The following is a 13532-nucleotide window of genomic DNA, read 5'->3' as shown; positions in this document are numbered from 1 at the left end:
TTTACTTTTTTATATTGAAAATGGTTTCGGATATTTTTATTGAAAACTACTAATAATTTATGACAACTCAAAGGCATTTACATACTCGGCGTTAGTGTGCGTTGCCTAGTTGATGGCATTTTGACACTCATTGTAACGCGCATGCAAATCAAAACTAAAAATCTACTGCTATATAGGTAGGGCTGAGCATGGTTCGGTCCAAACCGAAAAAACCGACCGAACCGATCCGAACCGACCCGAAAAAATCGATTTTATGAGTAGGACGGTTCGAGTCGGTTTGAAAACTTTTTAACCCGAACGGACCCGAGCCGACCGAATATAGTGCAATACTACCCATTCTGATCTTAAACCCTACCCGACCCGTCCCCAAAGAGTCAAAGACTCAAACCCTAAACTCATTTTCTGAATCATTATGGGTTAAAAACAATATCATTATATCAGTGTTTAATGCTTCATAATCTCCTACTTTGTTGATATATTTTTTTTTCTTTAACACAGTTTGTTGTTTAATAAGAAGTTTGATGAAGTTAGAACCGAACAAACCGAACCGAACCGCACCGAACCGACTTGCAACAATTCGGTTTGGTTTTGAATTATAGACGGTTCGGTTCGGTTGTTCAATTTTGGTAAAAACCGAATCGAACCGACCGTTGCACACCCCTATATATAGGTACACTAAAAACTAAACTAAGAGTTGTTTGACAACCTTTATAAATGCGTTGAGGGTTGAGGACTGAACCAGACCACACATGCAAATTCAATCTGCTCTGAAGAATAATTCAGATAAACCGTGTAGCTAAGGCTAAGCTCTCCACAAAAGAGGAATCCAGATTCTCTCCTCGTGAGAGTGCCCTAATATTTCCTCATAAGCATCCTGGCCTTTCAATTTTACATCAACGGGCAAGATTGAGTTTTTGAGAGTGAGAGTAGGAGAGATCTTGGCCTTCGATGTAAAATGAAAGGTTAAGATGGAACCGGATCCCAATTTCAAAATGAGGGGGGTGTCAAATCCATAGCAACAGTAAAAAGTGTAAAAAAAATTTTTTTTCAACAAATCGCTGAATATTATTCTATTTCCAATTGGAAGAAAATCCTAAACTACACCCTCCCAAAATCCCAATCACCAAGGCTCTGTTTGGCAAAACTAGCTGAAAGCTGCGAGATTATAGCTGAAAGCTGTCAAACTAGCTGAAAGCTGTGAAATTATAGCTGAAATCTGATAGCTGTGTAGCTAGCTGATTGACTAAAGCTGTTTGGCAAAAGAAGATGTACAACTAGCTTAAATTTATTAAATGACTAAAAAGGTCATGTAATATTATTAATATAAAATTAAAATTATTAGGGGCAAAAACGGAAGGAAAAAATTGACAGCTCCTTCCCAAAGATAAACGCTACTTGAGATAGCTTTCCAAAAGCTACTTGCAAAAAACACAATCTCTAAAATAATTTTTTCCTATTTTTTGTTACCAAACAGCTTTACTAGCTTATTGACCAAGCCAATAAGACACAAGCGCTTAGGGCCCGTTTGGATAATGGAAGTATTAGAAGTAACAAGTATGTTATAGAAGTAACTTTCAAAGCTATGAAGTAGGAAGTAGTGGAAATAGCATTTGTTTTGTTTGTTTCATATATTTTTAGAAGTAATGGAAGTAGAACTTCTTCCTCTTCATTTACTTTTTTTGTTTGGATAACATTTGAAAATATTATTAGGAAGTAATTTTATCAATGAAAAGTTGTTAGAAGTAACTAATAAAGGAAATATTAATAAAAAAATTATTTATATCATAATTAATATGCATTTCAACTACTTCCGAGCTATTTCTGAGTATTGAGGATTGGAAAAATATTTTGGAAGTAAGGATGACACGTAGGCGCCACATAAGCATTTAGGGAAGTATTGGAAGTAAGTTTTTTAGAGAACCAAACACATTTTTTTACTTGGAAGTAGCAGAAGTAGCCTTTAATTTTTTTACTTCAGCTACTTCACAATTACTTCTGTGCAAACAAACATGCCCTTAGATAACACAATTTTTTTAGTTGCCAAACAGTGCCCAAATATCTCATGACCGCAACTCTCTTCAGCTTTTCCCCACCCGCTCACAAGTCTCAAAAGCCATCGTTTATCGCTCAACCCCACAACAGACAAAAGCGAAAGCCCGCAGCTTTTAGCCTCTTGACCTCTCTCATGATCTCATCTCCCCTCTACAAAACCCCGCGCCCCCTCGCTTTCTCCGCCTGCCCCATTGACCATGGCTTCGATCCCCGGCCTCTCCTCCACCTCCTCGCCACCACCTCCCTCAGTTCCCGCCCAAAAACGGATCCAAAGCCCCCACCTCCTCCGATCCCCTTCCTCCGCCGTCGGCCTCTTCAATCCGTCGCCCGCGAGGTCTCCGCCGATCTCTCGTCGCCTCCTCCGATCACTAGCAAGATCAAAGCCGTGCCTTCTAGAGATCCGATCGATCTCTGGCATCGATACGTCGAGTGGCTTTACCAGCACAAGGAGCTGGGGCTTTACCTGGATGTGAGCAGGATAGGGTTTAGTGACGAGTTCTTGCAGCAGATGGAGCCGAGGATGCAGAGGGCGTTCGAGGCGATGCGGGAGCTCGAGAAGGGGGCGATCGCGAATCCCGATGAGGGGAGGATGGTCGGGCATTACTGGCTCAGGAACCCTAAGATGGCGCCAAACGCGTTCTTGATGCAGCAGATCGAGAAGACGCTGGATTCGATCTGTGCGTTTGCGGATAAGATCATCAGTGGCGAGGTTGGGGATTTGTTTTTTCTTTTTTTGGAAATTGTTCGTTGGTCTAGGCTTTGACTGTCGGTTTGATCTATAGTAACATGATGAAAAAAAGCAACTTTGACTTGATTTAGTTTTGATTTATGTTTTTATTCCATGCGACTCAGCCCTGCAAGCATTAAACTTGATATGAAAAATATGATGCCATTATGAGAATTATCTTTCTCGCCTCCAAAATGCTCACTTTTATTGAGATTTCCTTGTGTTTCGTTTCTGAGATTACATGTCAACTTCAAATAATAATAATAATAAGTGAACAATAAATGAGAATTTCTTGATTAGTTTTTTTACTTCTTGCAATAGTTGTTGTTTCAGGCGTTGACTATTGGTTTTATCAGCAATTGGTGGCAAGTTGCAGTAAACGTTTTATTATGTGATTTACTTGGGAGTATGCTAAGCTAGTGCTGGATTGTTAAGTATGATAAAGCAATGGTATATTAACCAAGAATTAGGGAACCAAAGACTTATGACTCATTTCTACATTTACTCTTCACGACAGTACAGAACAGAGTGTATATTTATGGGTTAACTTATGCTCCTTTTAAAACTAGGATGTTGTCGTTTTTTCCGTTATTATAATCTTTGAATTTGTAATCCAGTTCTATATACGGGGCATGACATCGTCCACCAAAGGTGGAGATGCTATCATCCCACTTTTTTGTGCCATATGAGTGGTATTACCAGTGGTACAAAAAGCAATTTGTCTGTTTCATCTGTGTATATACACATAGATGCATTCACATCTGTATACATATACACACTGTGCACACATGCACATTTCCCCTTGTCTTTTTAAGACCACACATCTCACGTTCGTGTCTCATACTGGCAATGTTCTGCTTCACTCGGCGCTATTATTTTCATTGTATTGACATTTTCATTTTAAACAGATTAGACCCCCCTCTTCTCCAGCTGGTCGCTTTACGCAGATTTTATCTGTTGGAATTGGAGGTTCAGCTCTGGGGCCTCAATTTGTTGCTGAGGCATTAGCTCCTGATAATCCTCCTCTAAAGGTGAACTTCATATTTAACTATCAGCAATTTATTGATATTCTCAGCTTGCATTTTCTGCATTCTTCAGCTTAATCACAGACATAGAGTCCATTTAATGGAAGGTATAGTTATCCTTCGTCTTATTTTCATTAATTTAGAGATTCATTTTCTCTCATTGATACATGTAGCTATATGTATTTGCCTTTTCATGTTGGTTATTAATCCACCCTTAAAGTTCTGCAGCGTAATTTTGATGTTTGCATTACTGCATAACCTCTTTGTCATTGCAGCTTTTTAGTAGATTGATTATTAACTGTTTGTTTGATCCGACCTTATACTATAAGGCTTATATTAGCATGACAAACTATAGCCTTTGATTTCCTCATCCGAACATAACATTTCAAACTAATCAATGGTTGTTTGTTGTATTCCCAATCCTGGTCATAAATCTAGGTGCTTAAGACTTGTTGGATAACTTTAGAAATTTTATGTGACAGACACCACTTTCATCTTGGATGGTTGATCCCTTGAAGTTTTCTTTGCCTTTACCAACCTTTAGAGTGTGCCCAAATAAGCACTGACTTTGCATAATACAGCGAAAACTTGCTATAAAGGATCTTCTAATGAAAGTTTGCAGTCATACTATATTAAATTAATATAACTCGATAAAACTATCATTTGCTGTAAAGTATCCATTGGAGTTGTCTATGCCTCTATCAACCTTTTCAGAGTGTGGCCAAATAAGCCCTGACATAGGATAATAAGGAGAGATCTTACTGTAAAGGATCTTCTAATGAAAGTTTATGTTTACACTATGCTAATATTTTTATATAACGCAATAAAACCATCATTTCTCCACCCAAATCAGTTAAAAATGTTAAGCAAGAAAAATAATAATTCATTGAATAAATGCCGTTGTGTACTTTTTTTTTATCCATGATATTTTATAAACTCAATGTAACTGCAACATTACACTACAGTATCCCAATATAAGAACTTTGTGTAGGTAATTCTAGAACATAACACTTTACTGTCATTTGATATCCTTAAAAAAAAACCTAATGGAACTTTTGACGTAAATCTCCTTAGGTAAAGATGTGCAAAATACCCTACTATTCTTTTATAATCATCAATAAATTTATTGTTCAAATTCTGAGCAATAACTTTATCAGAAAGTTTAAAAATTTGCTAAAAGTGTAGTGGATGTCATTAAACTTTTAGTTTCCCACTTCAAACAATAATAGTTTATAATAGAATCCTTTTGGATTAATTTACATGCAGCTCCCACACACAACTTGTAGAAGGAAATCCAAGTTTTAATTGCAGCTTTCAACGTGTTGTCAAATATTTCATTTGCATATATGTCCTTATGCAAATTATCTGTATACAAATTTGGCTTATGTCACCCTATTTATTTTTTTATCTTCAGTATGACGCATTGGTACGGTGTTACCATCATTTCTTATGAGCACTCCTTCCTTCCATGTATTCTATACATGATTATGCTCTTCCAGTATTCCTTTTGTGTCACCTCAAAGAACGCCACTGTTTCCCATCTCCTAATTCTTGTCTCTGTAAAACACATCAGGTTCAGCCACAAAAGTTAACCTTGACTGATCTTCATAGTCTTCTGTAGCTTTTTTTGTTGTCTCTAGAGTTTTCATTCTTTTCAAGGTCTCTTGGTGTTTCAAGTCCCAACTAATGTAATGGTAAGATCTATGAAATCCGAAGGCTGATAGATACTTGGGCTTCCTCTAAATCCTCTGTATGTGCCAGATTAGGTTTATTGACAACACAGATCCAGCTGGAATAGATCATCAAATTGCACAACTTGGATCGGAGCTAGCATCTACCCTGGTTATTGTAATTTCGAAGGTCTGCATACTATCACTTTCTTATCTTTTCAGTCTTATTCCAGAAGATGGTATAAAATTCAAAAACTTAATCCCTCTAAATGTTGAAATATTAATGTGCATTTCAGAGCGGAGGTACCCCTGAAACCCGAAATGGTTTGTTGGAAGTACAAAAAGCCTTTCGAGAAGCTAGGCTGGATTTCTCAAAACAGGTTTCTCTCCGAATCCTCTTAACTAGAATATGCGACAAGATTTTATTTCTTCTTTTTGTTGTTTTTTTTCAGCAGAGCATATAGTTTTAAAAAAGTATTCTTATGCAGGGTGTTGCTATTACTCAAGAGGGTTCTTTATTAGATAACACTGCTAGAATTGAGGGGTGGGTAGCAAGGTTTCCTATGTTTGACTGGGTAGGAGGTAGAACCTCCGAAATGTCTGCAGTTGGCTTACTTCCGGCAGCATTACAGGCATGATTGGTGTACTATTAACAGTAACATAAATCTTTGGTGCCAGACTTCTGATTCATTCTTTATATTTGCTTGTCCAGGGCATTGACATTAGAGAGATGCTTGCAGGTGCAGCTTTGATGGACGAGGCAAATCGGACGCCTGTGGTAGACAACAAATAGTCTTGCTGAAAATATTAAAAATTAATGTTTAACATATATAACCTTCTAATCCACCTATGTTAAACAGGTGAAGAATAATGCCGCAGCATTGCTTGCAATGTGCTGGTATTGGGCAACAGATGGAGTGGGAGCTAAGGTTTGCAATTGTTGATCCTTTTGTTTTGGAACTCTTTCTTATCTTATCTTTTGTTCCACTGGATTTAACTCATTTTACTGGGTAATGTTTATTTATTCACAGGACATGGTTGTACTCCCTTACAAGGATAGCTTATTGCTTTTTAGTAGATATCTGCAGCAGTTGGTCATGGAATCTCTTGGAAAGGAGTTTGACCTTGATGGAAATCGGGTATGTATATATATTGTGCTTGAGTCTTGAGTCTCTTGACTATTGCTTATGTTCTTTTGTAAATAATTTCATTTTTTTTTTTGGTTATAAAGTAGTCTGCAACTTGGACATCGTAGAGGTAGAGATCTACTTATTCACATGAACTTGCCTCTCTCATTCGAATTCTAAAGATGCTTCTTGATTATTGTTATCTATTTGATCTGCCTTTTAGTAGCCATCTATTCCTAAAATTTAAGGTTATCCATGTGATGACAAATGAGATATCCCCATCCCAACACTTCAGTCTTCTTATTTAGGCATTTTAGATGCCATGCATTACTATATCCAACTTCATTCATCCTGTTTCTGCCTGGTTTCAGCTCAACATCCTGAATGGGTAACAATTACATCATAGTTGCGCGATTCCCTGGACCCCCCTCAAATTGTCGAACGGTTCATGTGAACTGATTCCCAGTACATCTACGAACCGATTCCCTCCAATACACAAATTGGTTCTCCTAAATTAGCGTACCACTTACTAAGTATGAGGGAACCAAAATTGATTTACAAGGCTGTTTTCGTGCACATGTGCAATGATTTTTTTATGTGTTTCAATAATATCATTGAAAGTATTCTGTTAGTAAGTGGAAGTTATCCAAAGTTGATAACTAATTCTAGATCACTATTTCTTTAACTGAAATATATATTGAGACAAGACAATAAATTATCAATATGAGTGAATGACTTTATTGCAACTTACAAAATAGCTATGTTAATAAAACATGAAATGAAATGATCATCTCAATAAAAACTATGTGAAAATAAAAATAAAAATAAAAATGAACTCTGAAGAGCAGAAAAAATAAAAAAGAATTGACTGGAAATGCATAGGACATTCTTGAAATAGAGAATGGACTTTTTAAAAAAAATTAAGACGCACTTGATGTTAAGGGGAAGAAAGTTGAAAAATAGGGAAAAAAATTATTAAGAGCTGTCTAATATTTAATGTTTTAGTTTTATGTATTCAAAAACTATAAACATGAAGTATTGAAGTATTTTATATGAAAAAATATTGAAATGCATAATTAGTTTTCTAGTTTTTAATTTTCTACTATACACTTTGAAAAATGATAAGCGTACCCAAGAAAAATTACATTGTATCCTATCTCGAACTCAAAGTAAGTTACCCCGTCGAATCCAAATTTTCAAAGTCTCAAATTGCGTACCCGAATTCATACGACGACCCGCTACGTATTGAGAAACACTGCTTTATGGAGTATTCTGACCCATACAATTGTATAATTGCAAGCATTCAATTTAATATAAAAAACAATTATTTTTATTGTACATTAACTGCATTAGACACATCAATTGTTTCCCATGTTAAATAATAAGCAGCATGTTGATCACACTGGGGGCATCTTTTCAGCAGTAGTTTTGACAAATGGTATAAATAGCTGGACGAGTATAGAAACACTTGTGGGAACTTGGCATAGAATTACACAATGCACCTTTGGTTATGAACTTAGTAGGATTTTAGTTTGCCTTTTTCTTCGGCGGATATAGTTATGACTACCTACAAAATTGTTAGGAGAACGTGCATGTGTTATTTTATGATTAATCATGTTCATATCTATTAACGTAAATCAGTTAATTCTGCTCTTCATCTACCAAAAAGTAAATTATGAGATGAGATAGGCAAAATTACAGGCTTACCGTGAGGAAGGGCTGTATAATGAGCCAATGAGGTCAACATGACAAGGTCAGTTCAGATCCCAGCTGGCCTGTAACCTATTTCTTTCTGAATAGTTAGCCATTGACTAACTTAACCAATCATGCTTTTAATTGGTCAGCTTTTACGAATTCTTAGTTCAGATTTCATCAGTTTGCATCATACAAATGCCTATCTCACTATCCACCCAATCGATTTATGTTCATTAACCAATATAAAAGATTTAGGATGGTTGTCTTGAAACTCTATACCTTGATATATGTCAAGTATTGAGAAAATCAATAGTTCTATACCTAGCTAAGTATGTTGTAGCATAGAAATAGTCACATATACCTTATGTTCACATATTTTATCCTAACTAGGAGTATATACATCACGGAAATTATGAACAATTGATGTTGTTGCTGGTATACTGTAATAGCAGCCTTTTGTCGCGCAACCAATGTTTTGACTATATATTGATGGTTCCCTTTGAGTTTAATGTAGCTTGATTTGGAATAGTCTTCAACTTTGTAACCCTTAATCATTCTCATAATGGCTTTCATATTCCGGACTGATAGCTCTTGAAACAATTGTAAGTTCCTCGTAAGAAATGGTTTTTCATGACAGGTTAATCAAGGAATAACTGTGTATGGAAATAAAGGAAGCACTGATCAACATGCGTAGGTTTCTCTTGACGTTGTTCAATGCTTTTTTGTGGTATCAAGGGGTCAATGTCTGACATGTACTAGCTTTTGGTTGGCAGTTATATTCAACAGCTGCGAGAAGGAGTCCTCAATTTTTTTGCTACTTTTATTGAGGTATTACGTGATAGGCCCCCTGGTCATGACTGGGAACTTGAACCCGGTGTAACTTGCGGTGACTACCTATTTGGAATGTTACAGGTTAGTACATACTCTGTAATCCAATGTTTTCATTTGATTATTTAATATGTACTGTTACTTCATCCTACTCAGTCTCATAATAAATGAGGATTTTGAATTGTTAGTAAATCATATATTCGTTGTTCTATTGATGTATCTATTACCAGGAAGGTGTTCTCTTGACTAGTCTTTAGGTCCTAATTAAAGGTTGGAGTATTTGGACAGAAGACACCATACGATAGGTAGAAAAGTGATGTTCATCTTTCTTTCTTTTCCCCCCAATATTGATGTTGACTTAATTCTTTGGGATCCAGAATTGTTATCATCAATCCAGAAACTCATAATTACAGAAGAGATTTGTTACTTTTTCTATGCTTCTCTTTTGAGTGGAAGAGGAGTGTAAGAGAATTGTTTCTTTTTTCTATAATTCTCCTTTTCCCCAATTGTTTCAATAGTGTTTTTACTTCTTTTTATAAGGAATGTAACATTTTGGTGCCTTAATAGTTATTACAGATCATAAAGACCATTCTTAAGGCACCTACAAATGTCAATGGTAAGTTGATAACTATATTATAATAATAATGTTACACAAAATTAATAAAAAAGCAATTAAATTAAGAATAAGTAAAAATATAAAATGAGCCTTTTCTGATATAAAATTTTCTGCAACACTCTCCAAACAACCGAAATGTTCAAAGCTAGGGCAAATGAGATGTAGATATTCTATGCAATAGCCAATAGCCTAAGGTAACCCAGATTCACAGAAGAGCACATAGTATGCTGCATGCTTTATCATGTCAGGGTTTGAGAGTTACGACCATGCTCATACTGTGTTGTAAGATTTACCATGATCGATCCCAAGTCCTGCATGTGCGGTCTTCCGTTCCTCTCTCAGAGATCAATCCTCAAAAGCTATCTTCTATTGGCAATGATATTTCCCACAATTTGGGCATTCGACTTGTTTAAGCATAGGTTCTGTCTAACCAATCATTCCATGAGCACGATCACGTTAAGAGCACTTCTGGAAGTGCAGCTCAGAACAAGTCCTACAAGAGAACTTCAAGGGAGTGCTTTGGGAGAATCACAAGTCCAATCTCTTCTGTCCTTGTATCTTTACTGTGAGCAACTCGCCAATCAAAAGGTTGATCTTTAAATATCAGTGATTTCCTCTAGAAGGATAACCCCGCACTTCCTGATGAATCTAGCACTACCCTTCTAGAGAGCTTTTTTAACAAAATTGGACTTTATCAGTTCTGCGGTGCACATGTTTTTCCCCAAGACGAATTCTTTCCGTGAGTCGGGCTTCTTTGCACGAATGTAATTGCACTTGCCTACATAGCAAACTGACGTTTTTTGTTAAGAATATTGCATAAAACTTTTGGTTTATATATATTTTCTCGTCTTTTAAAACAGAAATGCACTTTTGCCATGGAATTGAATATTTCCGTTTTGAAATTATGGTCGACTTTTTAGTGACCAAGCTAGATAAAAGTAGCTCAGTGTCTGACCTCAATAATCATTTGATCACATACCATTGCTCATACTTTCACCAATTTTTTTTAAAATCTTTTATTCACCTTTTTCTAGGTTAAAGGATATCACAATTACCATGCAATTTCCCTTTCATTTTCATTTGGCACCCAATCAAACATTTGTTATCTGTTAAAATGTCTTTTACATGGTAAATTTTTTTATGGGTGTGTTCTCCAGGGTACACGTTCAGCGCTTTATGCTAATGGTCGTGAGTCCATCACTGTAACCATTCAAGAGGTGACTCCTAGATCAGTTGGAGCCGTCATTGCACTGTATGAGCGAGCAGTAGGAATTTATGCATCTCTTGTCAACATTAATGCCTATCATCAACCTGGTCTGTGATTCAGTGCCTTTAATGTTTGCCAGCCTGGAAATTTTGGATGGTTGATATTTATGCCTGACAAAACAAATATCTCTCATTTCTGTTTTGGTTGCAGGTGTGGAAGCTGGGAAAAAGGCTGCAGGAGAAGTTTTAGCTCTTCAGAAGAGAGTTCTAGCTGTTCTAAATGCGGCCAGGTTTGTTGCCTATGTTACCTTCCTTTTGTTTGTGCTACTGTTTTCTCTTCATGCTGACAGAAGGAAAAAAAAAGAGGGAATTCATTGTTCACATGTGATCTCCTGCAGTATGACGTTATTAAATCAAGGTCTTGCATGATGGGATTAGGATAGCTTTATGTCATGAATTTCTTCTTAAAATTCGGTGCTGAAGTATTAACAGAAAATTTTCGAGAGATACATGTTATCAAACATCTAATCTCCTTAAAAATGCAACCCTTGACTTTGACGTTTCTTTGTTTGAAAGAATCATTAAATAACACCTGATGTCCTTTTGTTGTCATGCTAATATACCCACATTCTTTTGTTATCCAAAGCAATTGACCATTCAAAGTACAAAAATTACTGTCACAGCCTAAAGTTGTATTACTCCCATGTCCTCTGCCCTAGCACTCATGGTTTTGCTGTTTAGTTACCCTAAATCTCATCTGAGTTTATTATGCTTAGTAGAGCACTAATTGTTTCTATGGCTCATGGAATGATGCATACTGGTGGTATTCTGCTAATGCTAATTTTGACATTACCATAAATCTTTTGTGGAGCCATTGACGCTTGACGAAATAGCAGATCGCTGCCATTGCCCTGAAGAGGTATTGTTTTCCCACTAATTGTTGATCACCCTCTAATATTGTAAAGATCAATACGCTACCATATGAATCTCTACGGAAGTATAAAAGGATCAGATGAGGTTATTTTGAAACTTTTCTTACTGTGCAGATACTGTGTGCCACTGATCAAATGGCAGTACTTTTTTTTCCCTTCGTAACTGCAATAGCTTAATTCAATATCATATGCTCTGAAAGCGATAAGGTGAACCTAGAATCACAATATAACAAAAAAAGCCTATATGGTGGAAATTCCAAAATCTACAAAACTTGCAAACAGTAGAAAATCTGTAAGTTGTAAACAACACTGAAAACTTTGAAATTTGTAGAAAACATATTGCAAATTGCAATATACATCCTCAACAAGTTTTATAGAAACACACACTAGAAATATCAAACTTACAAACAATACAAAATCTATAACTCGCACTGTGAAAATATTGATATTTTCATAAAACACCTTGAAAGCTTCAGAAATTGTGAAAGCACCTTAAAATTTCAAAATTTACCAAAAACCTCAAAAATCAAAACATACAAAGAGTACAGAGTTTATAAGTTGAAGAAGTCCCTGCAAAAGTGATTTTTGCAAAAAAACACCCTAGAACTTTAAAAATTACAAAAAACGCACCTCAAATTCAAATTTCACAAAAAACACCCTGGAAATATCTAAACTTCTAAACAGTAAAAATCTACAAATGATAAATAGGACCATGAAGACTTTAACTATGGATTTTTTGTTAAGTACATGAAATAAGTTGGATTGGTTATAAAAGCAATAAATGGGTCACTTGGGGTTGGGTATGGGTAACCCGTTTAATAAACAGGTCGACCCAATTATTAGATGGCTCAGGTTGGATCAATATTATACTGGTCGGGTCAAATTTTATATGGGTTGCCACCGCTAGTTGGAATGAAAATACCTCCTTGTTTGTTCCTATCACCCCTGACAAATTTACATTGATCTGGAATGAGGGTCACAAAATACATACATGGCGTTAATCATGTTTAATAGAGCTTCAGAAAACAGAAGTTTATGCATCATGGTATGTTGCACGAGTTGGAAAGTTCACATGCTGAGATGTTTTCAACTTCTTTTTTAATTCTTGCTTTTGTTGGCTTTGCAGATTGAAATGATATACAAGATAATTGCACATATGGCTGCAAATGACAGAGCTGTCATCGCGGAAGGCCACTGTGGTTCCCCAAGAAGCATCAAAGTTTTCCTTGGAGAGTGCAATGTAGACGATCTGTATTGAGTACTCGTTAGTGCTGTAGCTGAGTAAAATGAACCAGAATCTTTATATTCATTCTTCAACCAAACGCTACAAATGGCAAGTCAAAAGATTAGACGCGATCATGTTAACTGCAACCAATAGGGGGCACTAAACCCTTGAATAATCTGCAAATAAGAAATCTTGCTGCCTTTTTTGTGTCCCGATATTTTTCTTCTGTGTTTACTAGGCTTTTGGTCTTAAGTAATTTGTAACTGCAAAATCAGAATGGTTATGGTGATTGCAACTTGCAATTGTAGTACTTTGTAGTACTTCTTCTCTTTTGGGAATTCAGAGGCAGCTGGAGCTGTCATGAATCTTGTTATCTCCCGAATATTATATTGGTCTAGTTTGGAAATTTTCCTTTCAGCAGTTACTTCA

General features: G+C 36.1%; 1 protein-coding gene across 1 annotated transcript; it reads left to right on the top strand.

The window, feature by feature from the left end:
* On the top strand, window positions 2059–13532 carry LOC109832829 (glucose-6-phosphate isomerase 1, chloroplastic). The gene is made up of 14 exons (XM_020400270.1): window positions 2059–2761; window positions 3688–3810; window positions 5566–5664; window positions 5771–5854; window positions 5963–6106; window positions 6187–6252; window positions 6335–6403; window positions 6506–6613; window positions 8934–8986; window positions 9070–9208; window positions 10898–11054; window positions 11158–11241; window positions 11804–11865; window positions 13005–13532. The coding sequence occupies exons 1-14, from the start codon at window positions 2063–2065 to the stop codon at window positions 13134–13136; spliced, it is 2019 nt and encodes a 672-aa protein (XP_020255859.1). The 5' UTR covers window positions 2059–2062; the 3' UTR covers window positions 13137–13532.

Source organism: Asparagus officinalis, chromosome 3, assembly GCF_001876935.1.
Source record: "Asparagus officinalis chromosome 3, Aspof.V1, whole genome shotgun sequence".
In the NCBI taxonomy this organism is placed as follows: Eukaryota; Viridiplantae; Streptophyta; class Magnoliopsida; order Asparagales; family Asparagaceae; genus Asparagus; species Asparagus officinalis.
The sequence above is the reverse complement of the archived record's forward strand: the minus strand, read 5'-3'. Positions and strand labels throughout refer to the sequence as shown.

Bases quoted from the DNA above. Each gene is read 5' to 3' on its own strand.
- LOC109832829 (XM_020400270.1), top strand. From the start codon at position 2,063: ATGACCGCAACTCTCTTCAGCTTTTCCCCACCCGCTCACAAGTCTCAA. The intron at 2,762-3,687 runs GTTGGGGATTTG...CATTTTAAACAG, and splicing joins ATAAGATCATCAGTGGCGAG to ATTAGACCCCCCTCTTCTCC. The intron at 6,404-6,505 runs GTTTGCAATTGT...ATTTATTCACAG, and splicing joins CAGATGGAGTGGGAGCTAAG to GACATGGTTGTACTCCCTTA.